This window comes from Microcaecilia unicolor, chromosome 4, assembly GCF_901765095.1.
Source record: "Microcaecilia unicolor chromosome 4, aMicUni1.1, whole genome shotgun sequence".
Lineage (NCBI taxonomy): Eukaryota > Metazoa > Chordata > Amphibia > Gymnophiona > Siphonopidae > Microcaecilia > Microcaecilia unicolor.
This window is the reverse complement of record NC_044034.1, coordinates 2,888,656-2,912,027: the sequence shown is the minus strand read 5'-3', so window position 1 is coordinate 2,912,027 and position 23,372 is coordinate 2,888,656. Positions and strand designations below refer to the sequence as shown.

General features: G+C 45.0%; 1 protein-coding gene across 3 annotated transcripts in view; it reads right to left on the bottom strand.

The window, feature by feature from the left end:
• The window catches only part of APBB1 (amyloid beta precursor protein binding family B member 1), a 109,687-nt gene that overhangs the window by 21,006 nt on the left and 65,309 nt on the right, over positions 1 to 23,372 (bottom strand). For all 3 annotated transcript variants that reach the window (XM_030199784.1, XM_030199786.1, XM_030199785.1), the window contains 7 exons: positions 22,264 to 22,320; positions 20,919 to 21,004; positions 17,944 to 18,004; positions 17,195 to 17,341; positions 11,383 to 11,510; positions 5,610 to 5,724; positions 4,103 to 4,187 (listed from right to left, as the gene is read on the bottom strand). In XM_030199784.1, the coding sequence (XP_030055644.1) occupies positions 4,103 to 4,187; positions 5,610 to 5,724; positions 11,383 to 11,510; positions 17,195 to 17,341; positions 17,944 to 18,004; positions 20,919 to 21,004; positions 22,264 to 22,320 (679 nt within the window). The remainder of the gene's footprint in view (positions 1 to 4,102; positions 4,188 to 5,609; positions 5,725 to 11,382; positions 11,511 to 17,194; positions 17,342 to 17,943; positions 18,005 to 20,918; positions 21,005 to 22,263; positions 22,321 to 23,372) is intronic.

Genomic DNA, 23,372 nt, shown 5'->3' with positions numbered 1-23,372 from the left:
AATGTGTGGACTAAAGACCACGTCGCAGCCTTGCGTATCTCCTTAATGGAGGCTGATCTCAAGTAAGCTACTGATGTAGCCATGGCTCTGATGTTATGAGCCATGACATGACCCTCAAGAGTCAGTCCTGTCTGGACATAAATGAAGGAGATGCATCTGTAAGCAAACTGGAAAGCGTGTGTTTGCCAATGGCTACTCTTATCTTCTTTGGGTCAAAAGAAACAAAAAGCTGGGCGGACTCTTTATAGGCTTTACTCCTCTCCAGATAGGCCAAGGCTCGCTTGCAGTCCAAGGTGTGCAGTACACTTCGCCACGATGGGCATGAGGTTTGGGAAAAATGTTAGCAGAACAACTGACTGGTTAAGATGGAAATCTGACACCACCTTAGGAAGGAACTTATGAGAAGAACTACACTGTTGTGATGAAACTTAGTATAAGGTGGATCAGCAACTATGGCCCGAAGCTCACATACTCTGCGAGCTGAAGTGGCTGCCACCAAAAATACAATTTCTAGGTCAGATACTTCAGCTGACAGGAATCCAATAGCTCAAATGTAGCTTTCATCAGATGGATGAAAACAATGGTGAGATCCCATCACACTGTAGGTTGTTGTCCAAGGGCACTGTCAACAGCAAACCTCTCATGAATCAAACTAGAGGATGTACAAAGATGGGCTTACCCCCCACATGTAAATGGTAAGAACTGATTGCACTAACAGGCTGGTTTCAAACCAGACTCAGAGAGGTATGGAAGGTATTCAAGCAGTTTTTCTATAGGGTAGGTGAGGATCTAGGGCTTTACACTCATACCATTCGGCAAACCTCCTTCATTTAAAAGAATAACATCTCTTAGGAGAATCTTTCATGGAAGGAAGCAAGCAAGATTCTGGAGACAATCTCAGGCAGATTTAAGGACTGAAATTCTACGCTGTTAACGAAGGCCAGGAACTGGAGGATGGGATGTAGAATAGAAACCATGTTCTGCGTGATGAAAGTTTGAATTAACACTTCAATCTCCGCGGTTCTTCAGAGGACACCACCATAAGAAGAGGGAACCAGACCTGTCTCAGACAGAAAGGAGCGATTAGGATCATTGCTCGCCAATCTTGCTCGAGTTTCAGCAAAGTTTTCTCTATGAGAGGTATGGGAGAATACGTATACAGAAGATCCTTCTCCCAATGGAGAAGAAAGGCATCTGATGCTAGTCTGTCATCTGATCTGAGCCTGGAACAAAACTGAGGGACTCTGTTGAGATGAGTGGCAAAACAAATCCACCAAGGGAGTGCCCCACTCTCAGAAAAGCTTGAAGGCGTACGCCTTGTAGCGCTATAGAAATGCTAAATAGTAGTAGTAGTAGTAGTAGTAGACCATGTTGAGCGACCACTAGTGAGGTTGCATCACCCTGCTCAGTATGTCCAGCAGGCTGTTCTCCTTGCCAGCCGGGCACGTGGCCTGCCAAATCATCCCATGAAAGACGAGCCACTGCCACATCCCTACCGCTTCCTGACACAAAGGTTAGGATGCAGTATGCCCCTGCTTGTTCACGTAGTACAATGCAACCTGGTTGTCAGTTTGAATGAGAACAATTTGGTTGAGCAACTGATCTCTGAAAGACTTTAGAGCTTTCCAAATGGCCCTTAGCTCAGCAGGTTGATATGAAGATCTGAAGATAGGTCTTCTAAGCAGACCATGTCCCTTGGATGTGAAGCTCATCTGAGGTTGGATGCATCCGTTGTCAACACGTTTTGCGAAGGTGGAATTTGAAATGAGAGTCTCGTAGTCAAATTTTGCCAAATTGTCCACCAGAGTAGGGAGTGAACTAGCTCCAGAAGGACTCAGATGACATCCACTAGTTTCCCCACAGCTTGAGACCAAGGAGAAGTCACAGAACATTGAGTTCCTCTCAAATGGAGGCAAGCCATGGGAGTGATGTGCACTGTGGAGGCCATGTGGTCTAGTGATCTCAACATCTGCCGAGCTGTGACCTGCTTGCTGCTGCAGACTTGTGAGGCAAGTATCACCAAGGTATCCGTTTGAGCTTGCAATTATTTAATTAGGATTTATTTATTGCCTTTTTGAAAGAATTCACTCAAGGCAGTGTACAGTAAGATTAAATCAAACATAAGCAACAATTACACAGTAAAAAGAATCAAATCAAAATACAAAGTATGGCATAGTATACTACTTAAAGTAACCAGAGAGGGAAAAACAATATACACAAATAGCAAAGCAAAAAAGAAAAGCACAACTGGGCCAAAGTTTTATTGACTGTCGGAGTTTCACAGGAGTCTTTGACTTTTCTCTTGTGGGGAGTTGTATACTAGCCTAGAAACTTGTTTTTAGTGTACTCCCTACTTGTGTACTTTGTTATTGAACTTGGACCCCTGAGGCAGGCGTTGCTTATGCCGAAACACGGCCCGTGTCGGGTCTGATCTAAATAAATGACTCCTGTTGTCTCTGTCTTGAAGGCCCAGTTGTGCTTTTCTTTTTTTGCAATGCCAACACAATATGCAATAGAACATTTTAATAGACAGCATAGGGTATAAGCAAAGATGGAACAAATAAATAAGTAAGAGAATAAACGGAGTTAGAAAATAAGGTGACTAATTTACACAAAGTTACAGAAGATGTCAGAGAGAGGCCTAATGTTATCTCAGCTAGGGTAGAAGTGGATAAACATGTCCCGCTGCAGAGAGCGTGTGTGTGTGTGACTAAGAAGTTAGTTCTTCTACCGTTGAAGGCCTGGTTGAAGAGCCTAGGCATTGTATCGAGTAGGGCTACTATGAATTCCAATTTCTGTACACGTTGCTCCAATGGTGCGGGTCTATGGCAGTACATTGGGCGCACTTTTTGAAGCCACTGGAGGTCATTTTAGACATCAAGAAAAGAATAGCGGCCAAATTAAAATCCTCAATTTTGAAGGTCAGAAAAAGACTAGACCCAAATTGAGGCCAGCTCAGGCCTAACGAGCTGTAAAAAAATAAGGAAAACTGGAAGTGCCAAAAAAAAAAAAAAAAACCCTAAGAAAATAAGGAAGGCAAAAACAAGGGAAATATTGAGGAAAACAAATGAAAAAAAAATGCACTAAACTCGCACGGGGAGGCACTTGAAATTCAAAGGAAATACGCGCTGAAGAGAGACCACAAAAATGCATCATCCCAGGTTTACGGAAAAGAAGAGACTGAGGTACCTGCACTGCCAGAACTTTCCTAAATGCATGCACGCTGGGCAGCGTCAGAACTAGGCTCCATCGGATAATGTCATCCACGTGAGAATACATTGGCCTGCCTGTCCTCAGAAAAACTGTACAACAACAACAAAACACAGATTCACAAAAGCTAGGATTCAAGTCCTGCTTCTCTCACAGGCACACTCCTTGTGACCTTGGGTCAAGTGACTGTATACTGCAAGCTCCAAAAGGCAAGATCTATTGACCATGTAATATAACTCACCTTCAGCTTAGATTTGTAGAAGTGAGTAATTAAATCTAAACTCCAAATCCCAAATCCACCCAGAGTCATTGACAGGAGAATTACTCCCACAGAAGCAGAATGTCTCACACCAATGACAACACTGGGGATTTGATCTGTCTAGGGGGTCACATGTATTTATATGCAAATGATAGTCCGATAATTTTTCAGTTATTGAACTCTGTTGAGGTCGGTATTGAAGAAATAACCAGGTATAAGTTAAAATACCAGTAAGATGAAGATTCAATGCCTTACTCCTCCCTCAAAAGAACCTGTTAGTGCATCCTTAACAATTTTGGGTATGCAATTTGTGTTGGAATCTTCTTTGTGGGTGTTAGGGATAATACTTGATAGTCAAGAACCAAATCAAACAACTCACCAGGAGAGTTTTTCTCAAGTTGAGACAGTTACAGCGCACAAAAACTGAGCAGGAGTGGAGGCAGGGGCAGTGAGACAACTGTGGCCAGGCAAGAGCACTGCAGCCCTGCAGTAAGCAGGCAGGGGTGGCATTGACTGCATTGTATTCAGAGAGAGAACAGTACTCAGCGAGCATGCAGGGAGGCCAGCCAGGGAGAACAATACTCAGGGATGTCACAGTGATAAGACAGAAGCAGGTTTAAGAGAAAAACACACCTTGGAATGGAACATCCACCAGCTTGGAGTGATCAAGGAGCAACCCATTGACCAAAGAACGAGCAGTCCGTCTCTCTGCCATGATCTAATGCAATGAAATAAAATACTGCAGTAAGTAAGGGATGTACCAAGCATCATCTTCCCAACCCATGCTTTTGAAAGTCTAGGAAGACCCCAGAGTGGGTGCAGGTCTTTTCACAGGGATGAGCTGATTGCAATGCCTGCACACAGGGAAACCACAGTATTTGAGAGAGGAGGTTTATTTAAAGGAATAGAAAACCTGGGATCTTGCAGCCAGTTGCTAGCTGGGGAAGTCCCAGTGTGAGCGCACAGTCTCATCCTTACGTAAGGAATGTTATGGTGGGCCAGCCCAAAGGTCCATTGAGCCTAAATTCCCATCCCAAGAGCAGCCAGATGAGGTCACAAGTACCTGGCATTTTGCAGAAAGCAGATCAATTCCTTGTTGCTCACTTCAGGAAGTAAGCAGCAACTTTCCCAAGTCTATGTGGCTAATAAAAGTTTCTGAATTTTGGAATTACCTAAAGCTTTTTTAAAACCTAGGTATGCTAACTGTCTTGAACATCATCCTCTGGCAACAAATTGCACAGTCTGAAAACACATCAGAGTGACTATTATTTCACTGAGTGCACAAATCAAAGTACTACATAGTAGTTTCATGACGTGCAGCCTCTTCATACTAACATTTCAAGGTTAAACAACTTTTCCCTCTCTCTCACAACACTCTGTCAGTCATAAGTTCTGAAGAGCTCTTTCTTCCTAAAGGAGGTGGTTCCTGCCCTTTTATGAGTTTGGTCACACTTTTTCTGTATCTTTTTTCACTTTTCCTATATTATTTCGAGATAAGGTGACCAAGACTGTACAGAGGGACTCACGCTGTCATCACAACGTGGACTGATACAGACCTTCTATTCTTAGGTTGTAAACTGAGGTGCTTATTTTCCACCTATCTACAGATTTCTTTATGGGTAAAAATATTGGTCTTCATCACTGTTTTGAGCCACTTGTACTATTGTTTGGTATCTTTTTGGGATTAATCAAATATGTATGGATTTGACATCCCGCCTTTCTGTAGGTACAATCAAAGCGGTTTACATATATTATTTGCAGGTACTTTTTCCGTCCCCAGTGGGCTCACAATCTGTTCTGTACCTGGGGTACGTTTGTGACACTTAGTCGTGAGCAAAAGAAAAAGCAGAAAACTGAGTCGAGTACAGAAAACAAGGCAGGAGATGGGTGAGAGAGCATTAAAAAAAAGTGGCATTTGTCTGGTGTTCATTCTTTTTTCCCGAAATAGTGGTATATTTAGGTCTAATAAACCATAAACCTTATTGCATTTGTTTTGGTTTTTTTGCATTGGGTTTCTAATTTTAGTGATAGGAACCCTAATTGTGATAGTCTCAATTCCTTTCTATATAATTTCTAACAACTTGGAGTAGATTTTGTGCAAGTTGTGAAAGTTTCAGCCCTAGAGAAGTGCGTTTCTTACCTTGGAGCAGATTTCATGTAGGCTGGTGGCGATATTCTTGGCAGGAGCATCACAATGGAAGACATGGCATTTCAGTAGCTGAGTCAGCTTGTCCCTTGCAACATATGCAAAATCCCTGTCAATACATGTGGAGACAGACAAATGTGGTTTTTCAGTAGCCAGAATACACCTTTCAGCTGGACACAAAGGTGGGAAGGTAAAACTGCTGAAAACATCTGGATAAGATGGATGAGGTCTGAGATGATTTCTTCACACACACTTCCTGCTAGTACCACAATGATGATGATGATCAAAACAGGTGGGCAATACTGGGTCAGGACCATGAGAATGCAGTGAGCTCTTTCAGAGCGCTGATGAGACACCTTCAATGCCTCCTTACTATCTGACAGGGGTAGTAAAGAGAGAAAGACAGGACATGGCACTATGGATCTCTATAGCATTAAGCTACAACTGCATGAGACACGATGCTTCCTTTCTCAGTCTGGCTTCTCCTCAGAACCATGGGCAGAGCACTGAGCTATCTAACAAGTGTACTAAAGTGTCAATGACAGGGAGCTACGGAGCTCAATGGATGTAGGGGACAGAGGTTCCAGTCGCTCATATAATTTTGCACTTAAAACCAAAGCATTACCGTTTATCATTTCTACAAGAAAATCCTTCTCCTTAGTCCAATTCACTATACGCTGCCTCTCTGCTTCACTCTGACCTCACGATCACTTTGGTGGCATCCTCATCTGATGACTGAAATCAATTCTTCATTGACCCATTTCCAGCTTTTGCCTGTGTCCTGATCTCTTCCTACTGCAATTTACTCTTTCCTCTCTGCTCTCCCTATGCACTGAATGCTGCTGCACCTGCTTCTCCCCTCTCCTTACCTGTCCATTCGCAGGCACCTCCACTGGCTCCTCTCACTTTATTTCTACATTGCCCTCCACTGCCTTTGCTGTATCCCAGTACAGTTCAGCCAGTTAGACTAGATCTTTCTATGTCTCTTTATAGAAAATCCTGCCTCACCAGTCACCTTTCTCTCTTCAGCCTAAGTGTGTGAGTTATTGCTCTATTTGCAAAAGTATCTCCAACCCCCTTAAGTCACTTATAAACATGGTAATAGCGCTTTGTATGCTATACTACGTTTCCCCATCTTCTCTTCCAGGAAACACAAGCAGCACTCTGCTGACAGCACATCACACCGAGAGCAGGAAACACAGAAGGATGCTGTATAATACAATGAGACTTGATGAAGTGATGGGGCTGGAGGCCAGGACAATACTGTACCTCTCCCTGTGTCCCAGAATGCAGCAAAAGAGTCAAACAGCACAGCATTAGCAGATGAGAAGAAAGAAAAGGATAGCAAAATTAGGAGCCAGGGCAAGAGGAGGCCAGAGAATGACAATTCAGAGAGCGAAACATCTGCAAACTCACATCAGTAGCCTTTAAAGATAAAAGCAGAGCCCTAGATTTCACTCAGTGTGTCATATTACAGGTACCCCAACCAGCCAGAGACTTTACTATGCACTGTCCTAGACCTTTCAACCAACCTTAATTCCAGCCTTAGAGAAGATCAAACGTGTCCTAGTCTAGCCTAGAGAATTAGCAAAATGCATTTAACAGAGGCAACCAAGCTATGGTCCACAGATGCTCAATCTGGTCATCATAGCCAGTACTAAGGTTCCCTCTGCTACAGCCTGCCATGGATTACACACCCAGTGAAAGCTTGAAACGTCCACTTTTCATAATATGGTGCTGCACATGTCAAAAATAAACATTTGGAGCTTTCAGTGATGATGTTGCCAGGATATTACTACTACTACTACTACTTAGCATTTCTATAGCGCTGCCAGGGTTACGCAGCGCTGTACAAGTTTAACACGGGGAAGTACCGTCCCTGCTCAAAAGAGCTTACCCCTTGGGCAGCCAAAGGAAGGGTCAAGAACTATACTGAGGAAGCCTGCTGCAACCCCACAAAGGAGACGAAGGGAAAACCAGCTGCTGCATATTGGGCACGCTGGCCAGGCTGGAATCTGGCTGGTGTCATGGGAAAGAGGACCAACCGCCCCTTTGCCCAGTACACAGACCACCTGCCCCTCACAGTTATTACTCTCCAAGAATCTCAATAAATAATTCCTAACCAATCTTGCACAGCACCTATCAGAAAGAGGAAAAGAGATGTGGGGGGGGGGGGGGGGGTGCTAAAGAGGAAAGAAGAGGTGCCAGGGGAAGGTGGGGGTGCTTAGAGGGACAGTTGCTGGAAATAGGAGATGAAGGGAAAAGAAGGGAAAAATGGTGATCATGGGAGGGAAGAGAGGAGACAGTGCCTACCTTCTCACACCACTTCCTGTTACGGAGAGAGGCCTGGGCCAGGTGCAAAGCAGTGAGATTTCACTTTAGCATCAAGGCCGCGGGTTGTGAGGAGCTGGAAGAAAGAGTGCATACAGGAGAGAGAGCTGCTGGAGCACGTGCTGCTCCTCATGGTCCTTGGCTTGGCCGCTGCAATGAAAGCACAGTGTGTCTCATCCAGCCCCAAAGCTCTCTCCGTAACAGGAAGTTCTGTAGCTTTGTGGAGGAGTAGCCTAGTGGTTACAGTACCAGGTTGACAACCAGCAAAGCCAGGTTCAGATCTTGCTGCTGGACCCTGTGATCTTGGGCAAGTCACTTACCCTTCCCTTGTCACAAGTACAAAATTAGATTCTAATTCCCCTGGGGACAGGGAAATACCTACAGTACCTGAATGTAGCTCACCTACAGCTACTACTGAGAAAGATGCCAGCTAAATGCAGAAAAAATATATTCAGCCACGTCTCTATGCACAAGCTTATAGAATTGCCTTTCCCATGCCTGAAAGAACTGTTTTTGTTTGGGGTTTTTTAAGGAAACTGGAATCAAAGTTATGGGTTGAATGTTTAGGATCAATAAAATATAAACGACTATGTGTACATGCTAAATTTATTTCAACTCTTTATATTTGGATCATGCGATTAATCTCACGATAAAACATTCTGATTGCGATTAATCGTATGATTGAACCTTTTAATCAATGTGCAGCCCTACAAGTGAGGCATGTACAATTTATGACCCGATCATTTTTCTTATTTATTTATGTACTAGTAAAAAAGGCCCCTTTCTGACACAAATGAAATGGGTGCTAGCAAGGTTTTCCTCGGAGTGTGTATGTTTGAGAGAGTGTGTGTGAGAGTGACTGTGTGAGAGAGAGAGAGTGAATCTGCGAGTGTGTGTGTGTGACAGAGAGAGAGAGTGAGTGTGGGTGCGAGTGTGTCTGTGAGAGAGTGTGTGTGCGAGTGCGTATGTGAGCCACAGTGAGTATGAGAGAATGTGTTTCACACAGATATAGTGTGTGTGTGTGTGTGTGTGTGAGTGTGTGTGAGAGTATGTGTGCGATACACAGACTCTCTGTGAGACCGAGAGAGTGTATGAGATCGAGTGTTCCAGAGTGAATGTGTGACACATAGAGAGTGAATGTGATACAGTGTGAGACATAGAATGTGTGAGAGACAGTGTGAGTGAAAGACACTGACTGTGAGAGAGTGTGTGTGTGAGAGAGTGTGTGTGTGACAGAGATACCCCCTCCCCCCTTCCCTCTCTGGTCTCAGGACCCCCTCTCAGGTCTCAGGAACCCCCTCTCTGGTCTCAGGACCCTCTCCACCCCCCCTCTCAGGACCCCCTCCCCCTGTCTGGTCTCAGGACCCCCTCCCCCCCTGGGGGGGGGGGGGTACTGCTGAACTGGGAGGAGATGGAGCTGCTGAGAGGGGGGCATCCTTCCAGTGTCTCCCCTCTTTCTCTCCCCATCCTTCCAATGTCGCCCCTCTTTTTTTCTGCATCCTTTCATCCAGTATCTCCTCTTTCTCCCTACCCTTCCATCAAGCGTCTTCCCTCTTTCTCTCCCCTTCCTTCCACCCATCTACCCTCTCTCCTGATCCTTCCATCTGTCTCTCTCCCCCTCCTTCTATCCAGTGTCTCTCTATCTCTCTATTCTTTTCTGTTCAGTGTCACTTCTCTCTCCCCATCCTTCCATCTGTTTTCCCTCTTTCTCGCCCCATCCTTCCAACCATCTACCCCCTCTCCCGATTCTTCCATCCAGACTAGTCTTTCTCTCTATCCCCTTCTTTCCATCCAGGCCCGCCACGCCCCCCCCCCTCGAGGTTGCTGCCGCCGCTCACCCCTCCACCCCCCCCCCCCCCCCCCCCCCCCCCCCCCCCCCCCCGAGGTCACCGCAGCCACTGCTCTCCCCCTCCACCCCCCTCAGGTCACCGCCGCTCCCCCCATCCGTCCACCCAGCCACTTTCCCTCCAGGCCCGCCCACCCAACAGATCTGCCAAGTCTCCCACGAAACACGCGGCGCCAACTCCCATTTCCAGCCACTGCTGCTTCTCCTGTTGAGCACCAGCGGCCGCTACATAAACAGAAAGAGCTGTTTTTAAAAAGCAAACGCGGCACCGCAGGCAGCCATCAGGCATTGGCTGTCGGCTCTGCAGCCACTCCTCTCGCCTCTCACGTCGTTGCGCTCCTCCGGGGTTCTTCATTTGCATACTATGTTTGTGTGTGAGGGAGATTGAGCATTTTAATGTGGTACTTTGCTCAGTACAAGCCAAGTGGTTAAGGACCAAATTTTGGCGCTGATAAAAATTAGCGCTAAGTGCTAGTCTATAAACGGTGCTCAGAGTTCAGCACCATTTATAGAAAAGCATGCAATTCATGGCCAATTTTGGGTGTAAGGATTTAAACCAAGTAAAACCTGGTACAAATTCTCATGCCTTATTCTATAAAACTGTCCATAAATTCCAGGAACACCCCCGATCCTCCCTTGCCCCCTCCCATGGCTGCACCCCATTTTTGGATCAGTGCATAAAATTTACACATTCACATTCATCCTGGTGACTAAACATGCACACGTAATTTTAATTAATGCCAATTAACACTGATGAGTACTAACAGGCTCGTTAAGCTACTAAATTGTACACACAAATTGGGTACGCACTCGTATTTCCGAAGGCAATTTTGAGCACCATAAACAGAATTAGGCCGTCAGTGTGTAGCAAATGTTAAAGACAATTCTGTTCCCCAGCACAGAAAAGCTAGTAAAGTGATTTGGGGTGGATATGTGCAACTCTGCAAACGTAGATATTTATTTATTGCATTTGTATCCCACATTTTCCCACCTATTTGCAGGCTCAATGTGGCTTACATAGTTTTGTTAACATTGTCATTCCAAGATATCAGCTACAGATAGAGTTCTCCTACTAACACAGCTAGAACAGTAAAATTCCAGCAGGTTCAAATCCTGAGATTCCCATCTGTAACAATAAGTGTCAAAAGAACAGGGAGGCTCCCTATTCTCCCACTAACACAAGGAGGCTACTCACTCTGTCCACTCTATAGGGAACCTTCCCTCAGAAGGCTACCCAATTCCATTCCTGTATTTATATCCCGCCTTTATACACTGGAGAACCAAAGCGGGTCACATAACACAAAGATTAAAACCCCTAACTTACCAATTAATAAACTATTTATAAATCAAAATGGTTACTAAAAAATAAGTCCTCAATGATTTTCTGAATGATAAATATTTGAATTCAGTCAGTAAAGATATAGGTATCAGATTCCAAATCGTACTAGATTGATAGCTAAATGAACTTTCATGAAAACGCTTAAGCAAGACATTCCTCACAGTAGGAAAACCTAGTCTCAATGTAGACTAAAATGAGATGAAGACCGAAAAGAAGGAATGGATACGTCTTAACCCTCTTTATATACCCACCTTCCATTGTCACGTCCAACTCCCCACACTCGAATGCTGGCGATGGGTTGGGAATACAGCAGTGTATGCTCCAAGGGATCCACCAGATTCAAGGTCTCATTCTCCAGTACTAGCAGCATATCCTTACCCTGCAGAGACAGAGAACACTTACAGTCAAGCACAGAGATTTCCACATATATCCTAACCCTCATCCCAAATCAGTTGAGATACCATTGAGAAATGGACTCATCCTAGAATCAGGCTTCAAAAACTGAGATCCTCCTCTCCAGAGAAAGGTCTGAGGGCCTGCAGAAAGCATAGAACATGCACTGACCGAGAAAAATTGAGAACCCCGATACTTCAGTCATAATTTATTGATTTGAGACTCATGCTCATTGGCAAGGCCTGAGGCTAGAGAGAATCTTTACTCAGTAGATTCCACCTTATCCTCCACTCCTACCCAGTCAAACGGGAGTTTACAGGACAGCACAGACTTCACATAAAAATTACATGGTACATCTAATTTGCTTATATTCTCTGCACGATGCAACAGATTCATATTTATAAAAATGACCTAGCAATTTCTCTGTTACCAAGCTAAAACTGATAAGAAAGTAATTAGAAGGCAAAAAAGAAAAATAAGTATTTTCAATAAGCAACCATACTGGGTCAGACCAATGGTCCATCTAGCCCACTATCCTGTTTTCCAAACAATGTCCAAGCCAGGTCACAAGTACCTGGCAGAAACCCAAATCTCCATACTACAAATCCCAGGGCAAGCAGTTGCTTCCCATGTCTGTCTCAATAGCAGACTATGGACTTTTCCTCCAGGAACTTGTGCAAATCTTTTTTAAACCCAGATACGCTAACCGCTGTTACCACATCCTCCAGCAGAGTTCCAGAGCTTAACTATTCGTTGAGTGAAAAAATATTTCCTCCTATTTGTTTTAAAAGTATTTCCATGTAACTTCGAGTGTCCCCTAGTCTTTGTACTTTTGGAATGAGTAAAAAATTGATTTACTTCTACTCGTTCTACACCACTCAGGATTTTGTAGACGTCAATCATATCTCCCCTCATCCGTCTCTTTTCCAAGCTGTAAAGCCCTAACCTCTTTAGCCTTTCTTCAAATGAGAAGCGTTTCATCCCCCTTATATTTTGGTCGGTCTTCTTTGAACCTTTTCTAATTCCGCTATATGTTTTTTGAGATATGGCGACCAGAACTGAACGCAATACTCAAGGCGCAGACGCACCATGGAGTGATACAAAGGCATTATAGTATTTTTGGTCTAATTCACCATCCCTTTCCTAATAATTCCTAGCATCTTGATTGCTTTCTTGGCCACTGCCACACATGGAGCAGAAGATTTCAGCGTATTGTCTACAACGGCACCCAGATCTTTTTCTTGAGTGCTGACCTCCAAGGTGGACCCTAGCATCAGGTAACTGTGATTTGGATTATTCTTTCCAATGCGCATCACCTTGCATTTGTCCACATCAAATTTCATCTGCCATTTGGACGCCCAGTCTTCCAATTTCCCAAGGTCTTCCTGCAATATTTCACAGTTAACAACCTGCAATATTTCACTATTAACAACCCTGAATAGTTTTGTATCACCTGTAAATTTAATCACCTCACTCATTGTTCCAATTTCTATATCATTTATAAATATGTTAAATAGCACCGGTCCCAGTACAGATCCCTGCAGCACGCCAATGTTCACCCTCCTCCATCAAGAGAAATGACCATTTAACCCTACCCTCTGTTTTCTGTCCAATAACCAATTACTAATCCACACCAGAACCTTGCCTCCCATCCCATGACTCTTTAATTTTCTCAGGAGTCTCTCATGAGGAACTTTATCAAAAGCTTTCTGAAAATCTAGATACACTACATCAACTGCAAATGAAGCAAACTGGTGAGGGAAGACCTCCCTGGGCTGAACTCATGCTGACTCTGTCCCATAAGGGTTTTTTTTTGACAAAATACAAAAAAACGTTCCTACCGTAGCTGCTGTTTTTTTCTCATACCTTACTTAATCTGAATAAATAAGCTCAACGAGCTGTTTTTACTACAATAGATGCTGTTTTTATTCTCACCTCTCCTGTGTCAGAATTAGCATACAGCAGCCGCTACCTGGGCTTGGTAAACATGAGGGATTACTTCATTTAAGCTGAATAGTTAAGCTTAACTTGAACTGTTTTTACTACAGTACCTGCTGTATTTTCTCCCAACGTTTGAACCTTCCCCTTCTCAGGTCCTTCTCTCATCCCCCTGATATGCCCTTCTCTCCCTAGCTTTGACTCTCCCCCTCCCCCTCTCCACTGTCTTTTGCTTCCTCATCTGAATGGCACCGCTGTATTTTTTGTTCTGTAAACCGCTTAGTTGCCCGTTTGGATCAATTTGCTGTATATCAAGTCCGAGAAACAAATAAATAAAAATAAGTTTACTTATCTGAATAGTTAAGCTTACCTTGAACTGGTTTTGCTACAAGAGCTGCTGTATTTTATCCTAGTTTACGCAATCTGAATAGGCAAGCTTAACCTGAACTGCTTTTGAAGATGTATGAAGACTTGCACTCACGTAGCATTCGTGAGTGATCAGCCATCAAATATCTTCTGACAGCGCTTGTGCACAGCTTAAAACAGCTAGCTTATGCCTTGGTCATGTTAAGTAAGTTGCTTACCTTTTAACAGGTATTCTCTACAGAGAACAGCTTATCATTTCTAGAAAGGGAATGGGACTTATCTTTCTGTGTGTTTTGCAACTACGTTCAAAGCAGTTTACATAGTACTTACAGGTACTTATTTGTACTTGGGGTAATGGAGGGTTAAGTGACTTGCTCAGAGTCACAAGAAGCTGCAGTGGGAATTGAGCCCAGTTCCGCAGGATCAAAGTCCGCTGCACTAACCACTAGGCTACTCCTTCACTAGAAAAGCATAAAGGAATATTGCTCCCCTCAGTTCAGATAAGCAAAGTTGCTTACCTGGTGCAGATGTTATCCATAGAGAGCAAGAATAATCAGGCACACAAGTGGGAATGTCATCACATGGTGTTAGCATGAAACAGTTCTACTGGAGTTCGTAATTATAACACGGTGCTGAGCATGCAGGGTCCCTCCTCATGTAGTTGCAAAGCGCAAGAAGTAATGCAAATCTCTGGGACATGGGAGGGACCGTAAACACCTGCTACAAGAAGCACCTTTACTTTCTCTACTGACAAGCAGTACGTTACCGGACTCCCAAGCACATGGTCACTACACTTTATGACAGCTCATCTATTGCTGAGCAGCCTGATCAGATGAGGTGAGAGCTGAAAGACCATGAAGACAAGTTGGAAAACACTGACCCCACCAAATGTACTGTCTCTGAGGACCATTCCTGAAGCAAGAACCAAGGAACTCTGCAAATATTACCCAGTGAAGTGACCCTGATTGAATGAGGTCTGATCTGCTGATAACAGAACTCTATGCAGGATGCTCGACAATTAACTAGGGTCCACTTTGTCACTAGAATACCAGGTCTGTTGTGGTTGGAAAAGAGCTGAACAGTTCTTCTGATAAATTTGTTTCGTTTACATAGTAGATGACAGCAGAGAAAGACCTGCAGAGTCCATCCAGTCTGCCCAACAAGATCAACTCATATGTGCTACTATTTGTGTATACCTGACCTTGATTTGTATCTGCCATTTTCAGGGCACAGACTGTAGAAGTCTGCCCAGCACTAGCCCCGCCTCCCAACCACCAGTCCCGCCTCCCACCACCGGCTCTGCCACCCAATCTCGGCTAAGTTTCTGAGGATCCATTCCTTCTGCACAGGATTCCTTTATGTTTATCCCACACATTTTTTTATTCCGTTACCGTTTTCATCTCCACCACCTCCCCCAGGAGGGCATTCCAAGCATCCACCACTCTCTCCATGAAAAAATGCTTCCTGACAAGATGAGTTTGCTCCCCTTCAATCTCATTTCATGTTGTCTAGTTCTATCGCCTTCCCATCTCCGGAAAAGGTTTGTTTGTGGATTAATACCTTTCAAATATTTGAACGTCTGTATCATATCACCCCTGTTTCTCCTTTCCTCCAGAGTATACATGTTTAGGTCAACAAGTCTCTCCTCATACGTCTTGTAACGCAAATCCCATACCATTCTCGTAGCTTTTCTTTGCACCACTTCAATTCTTTTTACATCCTTAACAAGATACGGCCTCCAAAACTGAACACAATACTCCAGGTGGGGCCTCACCAACAACTTATACAGGGGCATCAACACCCCCTTTCTTCTGCTGATCACACCTCTCTCTATACAGCCTAACAACCTTCTAGCTACGGCCACCGCCTTGTTACACTGTTTCGTCGCCTTCAGATCCTCAGATACTATCACCCCAAGATCCCTCTCCCCGTCCGTACATATCAGACTCTCACCGCCTAACACATACATCTCCCGTGGATTTCTACTTCCTAAGTGCATCACTTTGCATTTCTTCGCACTGAATTTTAATTGCCAAACCTTAGACCATTCTTCTAGCTTCCGCAGATCCTTTTTCATGTTTTCCACTCCCTCCTGGGTGTCCACTCTGTTACAAATCTTAGTATCGTCCGCAAAAAGGTAAACTTTACCTTCTAACCCTTTGGCAATGTCCTCACAAATATATTGCTGAAAAAAGCTAAACTAACACAAGAGTTAGAGAATGTGTGGTAGCAAAGGCGTAGCGTTACTTATTTGCTCTTTTTTTGGTTTATAGTGGAGAAAAAGACCTCAGTAGTCACCGTTAGGCAACGATGTGCAAAATGCACTCAAATGCGAACGTAATTTTGACTCCGTTTTTATCACTGGACAAAAAACTTCACTTGTATGTATGTATGTATATAAAGGCTACTAATAGGGGTTACTTTACCCTGTGTGCAAAAAATCAAAATCGTGATGTTAAACTGTTTCTCAAACAAGAAATGTTGTTACTTAGCTTAATCAATACTGCCCAACGGGGCTCACCCATGGAAGAGGAGGGAGGCAGGCTACCTCCCTCCTCCAACCAAGGTAGGGGGGCCGGGGGGGGGGTCTCTTTTACTGCTACTGCTGGATCACGAGGGAATTCGGTAGCCAACGCTAGAGGGTGGGGAGTCGGGGTGGGCTGGAGGTCCGCCGGACCTCCAGCCCTCCCCCCCCCCCCCCCCCGTCGCTCACTTGGTGGGAGGGTGGGAGAGGGCTTGGCCGGTGGCCAATGGACATTTTATGGGGGTTTGGGGGGCTGGAGACCCACCGGATCTCCAGCCCTCCCTGAACCTGGGGGGGGGGGGGGGGGGTGGGATCGTCAGGGGGGACCGGAGGTCCACCGGACCTCCAGCCCCCGTGCTCGGGCCTCGGGGCAGGGTGTTTCACCGACAGGCCAGACCTGTCAAACAAGTGCGGGAGGATTGTGCTGAGCGCATGATCGGCATAATTTGCCCGCACTTTTACCCGATGAGAGATAATTGCGCTGCTTAAATTTGCATGCATTATCTCTGATCATCCATGCGGTAAAGCCCCAAGCTGTTCCAGCGCTATATTTAGAGCGCTGTTTGGAACAGCGCAGGGCTTTGATCATCTGCCCATAAGAGTGCAGCAACTCACCCCACTCAGCCTTAAACAGTGAAAGACAGATACTCACCCCCCCCTTCCAAGTTTCAGAGCGATATCACAGTGACTCACCCCCCCTACTAGCTTCAGACAGTGATATCACAGGATCTCACCTTCTTCTCAGGCACGCCGAGAACAGCAACTCATCCCCACAGCCTCAAACAGTGAAAGACAAATACTCCCCCCCCCCCAAGTTTCAGAGCAGTATCAAAGCAACTCACCTCCCCCCAGTCTTTTGCTGGATCATCCTGGCTTTGCTTGTGGTAGGACAACTGGCGAATGCAGTTATTCACTGCCACGCTGCTCTTTCCTGGGGCAAGCTCCTCTTCCGTCATCTCCACCCAACCCAACAAGTGCACTGAGAAACACTGCAGGGATGAAACAGAGCTAAAATGTAACATTGCAGCTATGGCTCTCTTGCACTGGTCAGTCATGTCCGTTTGCCCCATATCACCTATACTCTCACCCCGCGACGGTGCTCCTTCAGCTGTCCAATATAGCCTTGCACATTGACCTCACCTGTCTTTTTCTCATCTCACATACGACACTGCTCCCTCAGCTGTCTATAGATCCTCTCTCATACCTCCTACCCCACACCATAACTCACTCGGCCACCTATGAACCTTGCTCCCACACGATGCCCTTATCAATCCTCAAACCTTCATCCCACAGCAGGAGTGGCCTAGTGGTTAGGGTGGTGGACTTTGGTCCTGGGGAACTGAGGAACTGAGTTCGATTCCCACTTCAGGCACAGGCAGCTACTTGTGACTCTGGGCAAGTCACTTAACCCTCCATTGCCCCATGTAAGCCGCATTGAGCCTGCCATGAGTGGGAAAGCGCGGGGTACAAATGTAACAAAAAAAAAAATCACTTGCTGTCCTCTCTGTACCCACACTGCGATACCACTTCCTCATGAAACACCTGCACCCATCCCCTTATACATCATAACAAAAGCCTTTAAGGTCTGCACCTTAGACTCCTGCTCATTGGTAATCAATGGCTGCTGTTCTTCATCTTTGCATTGATCAGAGCTGAAAGAGAAAACATACAAAAAGCAAGATAAGTAGGAACATTGAAGGAAGAGAAATAACAGTACTGACTCCATGATTTAAAATTCCCCCTCCCCCAGTTGCCTGCACCAAAGGGAACGTTTCTGTTTGCATAACAGGACAGACATCCACTGTCTCCATCTCCTGCACATCTATAATCAACTCATTCATTTATTAGGGCAGCAGTATCCACCTTACATGTCACCGCCTATTTCAAATCAACAGTGTGCTGTGCTAGGCAACGTGATGGTCACAAAGCTTCAACAGCCAGCTAAACCTGTCCCTAGTAAAAACGTTAACAGTAGACTCTCAATTTTTAATACAACTCTTTTTTAATGTAGTTCAAGTCATAGCAAATAATGAAAATAAAATTACAGTTCAGATGCTTGAGTAGAACTGTAGCCTTCTGCTAGCAAATTCAGCAACAGTGAATGGTTAAAATGCCACAACAGGGAATTCTAGGGAGGTAAAATTCCTAGACGTAATAAATGACTGCTTCTTGGAGCAACTGGTCCATGAGTCGACAAGAAGGGGATCTATTTTAGATCTAGTCCTTAGTGGAATGCAGGGCTTAATACAAGAAGTAACGGTGTTGGGTCCGCTGGTAAAGAGTGATCATAACATGATCAAATTTGAGTTGAAGTGAAGTCACTAAGGAAACCTACTGAATGAATTCTTTGCCTCGGCATTTACTGAAGAAGATGTAAGAAATCTACCTATACCAGAGATGGTTTTCAAGGGTGACAATGAAGAGAAACTGAAAGAAATCTCGATGAACCTGTGGATAAAGGTGACCCAGTTGATGCAATGTTATCTAGATTTTCAGAATGTTCCTCATGAGAGACTCCTGAGAAAGTTAAAGAGTCATGGGATAGGAAGCAAGGTTCTGGTGTGGATAAGGAATTGGTTACTGGACAGAAAAGAGGGTAGGGTTAAATGGTCATTTCTCTTAATGGAAGAGGGTGAACGCTGGCATGCTGCAGGGATCTGTACTGGGACTGGTACTATTTAACATACATAAATAATATGGAAATTGGAACTACAAGTGAGGTGATCAAATTTGCAGAAGATACAAAACTATTCAAGGTTGTTAAAACACGTGCAGGCTATGAAATACTGAAGGAAGACCTTGGGAAATTGGAAGACTGGGCATCCAAACGGCAGATGAAATTTAATGTGGATAAATGCAAGGTGATGCACATTGGAAAGAATAATCCGAATCATAGTTACCTGATGCAAGGGTGCACCTTGGGGGTCAGCGCTCAAGAAAAAGATCTGGGTGTCATTGTAGATAATACGCTGAAATCTTTTGCTCAGTGTGCGGCAGCAGCCAAAAAAGCAAATAGGATGCTAGGCATTATTAGGAAAGGAATGGAAAATAAGACTGAAAACACTATAATGCCTTTGTATCGTTCCACAGTGCATCTGCACCTTGAGTATTGCTTTCAGTTCTGGTCACCGTATGTCAAAAAACTTATAGCGGAATTAGAAAAGGTTCAAAGAAGAGCCACCAAAATGATAAAGGGGATGGAACTCCTCTCGTATGAGGAAAGGCTAAAGAGGTTAGGGCTCTACAGCTTGGAAAAGAGACGGATGAGGGGTGATATGATGGAGGTCTACAAAAACCTGAGTGGTGTAGAACGAGTAGAAGTAAATCGATTTTTTACTTGTTCGAAGAGTACAAAGACTAGGTAGGGGGCACTCGAGGAAGTTACGTGGAAATACTTTTAAAACAAATAGGAGGAAATATTTTTTCACTCAACGACTAGTTCAGCTCTGGAACTCTGCTGGAGGATGTGGTAACAGCGGTTAGCGTATCTGGGTTTAAAAAAAGTTTGGACAAATTCCTGGAGGAAAAGTCCATAGTCTGCTATTGAGACAGACATGGGAAGCTCCTGCTTGCCCTGGGATTTGTAGTATGGAGTGTTGCCACGGTCTGGGTTTCTGCCAGGTACTTGTGGCCTGGCTTGGACATTGTTTGGAAAACAGGATAGTGGGCTAGATGGACATTGGTCTGACCCAATATGGCTACGCTTATGTTCTTATGTTATGTATATATGGAGAGGGTCTAATTTGGGTTTTGCACATGTGAATGAGGTCAGGTACTCGGCTGGCGTGTAGTTTCTGTGTAGAGCTCTGTGACAGTCCAGCGTGTGACAGTTTGCACGTGTGATTGAGGTCAGATATTCTGCTAGCGTACAGTTTCTTAGCAGGAGTCTGTAGCAGTCCTGCTAGTTCTGTTTTTGGATCTGTGCTTCCAAAGGTTTATTAGTGCTCTAGGGCACATTACTGTGTTTAGATTTCCTATTTTTCATAGGGAGAGTTGTTGCTTTTGGGTCCTGGGTGTTAATGTTGGTTTGCAAGGCAGGTTTGTGAGCCCAGTAGCGATAAAAAAAAAATATCGCCACGTATACTGTCTGGAAGTGGATGGAGTTTTGTAGATGTTATTGAGATAACACCAAAATTTGTACATTCTTTTTTTACTGTGAGTAGTAAGGGAATGTGTCCTAATTCTGATTTCATCCCTCTTTTTTTTTTTTTTTTAATAAAGTTGGTAGAAAAATACCAAGCTGAAAACTCAAACAAAAAAATCAAAGAAACTTGTGAAGAAAATCCCTGCAGGAACAGGACAAAGTATTTACTATATATACCCCTTGGACATTCATATTGTGAATCCTAGTTCCTTGTTCACGAATGAGGCATCATCCCAGTTCTGCAAGAAGGAGCAATTAATTTGGTACTGACTGGAAAAAGGAGGACATATTTTTGTGACAAAGACTCCTCCTGACCCCTCTTCAGTTCTTCACACTGTGCTCATGTTGCTATGAAACACTGTCACAAGGTATTGTGTTGCCAACTATTTGACGTCCCCTTGAGCTTTCTTACACCGCCTCACCTGATCTTCAGAGATGAATAGCGTAGTGCTGTTTCTTCAACATCCTTCTGACAGGACTCAGAGATCATCTCTGCTGACCGGAGATCCTAAGGAATGGAAAACCATTACACAGACAGTGCTCACCTCTATGTATTTCTCTGAAATGCAGATCCTGCTCAGACTAGCATCTCGGAACATAAACCCAGGCTCCCTTGTTTTTCCTGACACTAGTATCCTGTAATGTTGAGTTCCAGTCACTGTTAAAAAGAATGCAGCAGCTACCTAACAGTGCAGTGGGATGAGAGCCAAGGGAATTGGGTTCAAGTCCCACTGCAATTCCTTTTATGACCCTGGCACTCACTTAACTTTCATTGACCCAGGTACAAAAACATAAGACTGTGAGGCCACTAGGGCCACTGTGTATCAAACATATAAATGACAAGTGACCGACTCACCCGCAAATGCGCAGTAGAGACTTCCCTCTCTGTCCCGCCCTCACGTCAAGACGTGATGACGTCAGAGGGCGGAACAGAGAGGGAAACGGACGCTGCTGCTGGAGCCTGGAGATGAGGGAACATCGCTGGCACACCAACCTCCACCCCCCCATCCCCGACGTCGCTGCCGCCGCCGTTCCCACCCCCCTCCGTATCGGGCCCCCTGCACTGACATGACAGCACCTCTCACCTCCGTGTGGAAGCGCTGCAGGCAGCAGCAGAGCGATCTGCTGCTGCCTGCAGCACTTTCACACAGAGGTGAGAGGCGTTCTCATGTCAGTGCAGGGGGCCCAGCACGGAGGGGGGAGGGAACGGCAGTGAGGAGGGTAGCTGGACATGGGGGGAGGGCAGGGGGAGAGAGGATGGTTGCTGGACATGGGGAGAGAGCAGGGCAGAGAGGAGGGTTGCTGGACATGGGGGAGGGCAGGGGAGAGAGGAGGGCAGGAGAGAGAGCAGGGTTGCTGGACATGGATCGATGGAGGGGAGGGGAGGGCAGGGGAGAGAGGTTGGTTGCTGGACAGGGGGAGGGCAGAGGAGGGTTGCTGGACATGGGGGGAGGGCAGGGGGAATGGCCAAGGGAAAGAGGAGGGTTGATGGATATGAGGGGAGGGCAGGGGAGAGAGGAGGGTCGGTGGACGGGGTGAGGCCAGGGGAGACAGGAGGGCTGCTGGACATGGGGGGAAGGCAGGGGAGAGAGGAGGTTTGCTGGACATGGATGGATGTGAGAATTATTACATTTTGCAAAACACAAATCTCGCCCGTTTTAACGGGCTTAACGGCTAGTAATATACAAACTATTTTGGTTGTACCACAGAACAGCAGGATATCAAATGCATTATCCTTACTCTAAAAAATGAGTGCTGGACTCTCACCTTCCAGAGCTCTCCATCATCATATCGATCCCCCTGACTGAATCCCATCCATGTTAGCTGAGGAAAGAGACAAGAAGAGAGTGAAAAAATAGTTGTGAGAGTATGACTGCCATGTTTATTTATTTCAATATTTATTTTCCGCTCTCTTTCCTGTTCTAGGCGGAATACATACAAGATATAAAAAATTAAAATAAAATAATAATTTAAAAAATGCAATACATCACTCAGCCGATCAGGACATATCAATTACACATAGTTCTCCATAACACAATTCTTCACTGCTCCATCAAACAGTTATGACCCTCTACAACTAGACAAAAATAATGTCACCAACCCATCATTCTATCAGGTGCTGATATTACATTGCCTCTTGAAATAGGTCTTTATTATAATCTTCAGTAATGTGTTCAGTTCTGGTCATCATCTCAAAAAAGTAGCATCTGGAAGAGGACGTGCAAATTCTAAGGCATACCCTTCTCGAATAACCTCCAGTACCCACTGATCAGAGGTAATCTGGGTCCACCTCCAGTAAAACTGCGCTAAGTGCACTCCCACAGGAATTAGAGGCTGGGCCCGGAATCCTTCATTGTGCCGGATGAGCAGGAGACTGGAAAGAAGCTCCCGTGTCCCTGCCCCCACTGCAAAGCTCCATGAAAGAACTGATTCCTCTGAAAAAACAGGACCGTTGATCTGGAGTCACTCTACCAGGTCTAAAGCGATGAAAATCACGACCTCGACCTTGGCTCGAAAATAAATCTAGCCCAAATGCCCTAAGCAGGTCCTCATGAAGCAGCAGGATTTTACTATCTACCAAACTGCAGACTAACTTGTCCAAACAAGAGAAAACCCCGAAAGGGAAACCTACTGAGCATAGAAGCCACATCCGCTGTTCATCCTTGTAGCCAAAGAGACCTTCTATCAGCTACCCCCAAAGCCACAGACTTAGCTGAAGCTCTCAGCAAATCATACAAGGCATCTGCCAAAAAGGCAGATCCCATCTTAGCCGTTTCAGCATCTATGACAGACAAATCATCCGAAGGTCTATCAAACACCTTCTCAGACCAACGAAAGCAAGCTCTAGCTACTAAAGAACTGCAAATGGCTGTCTG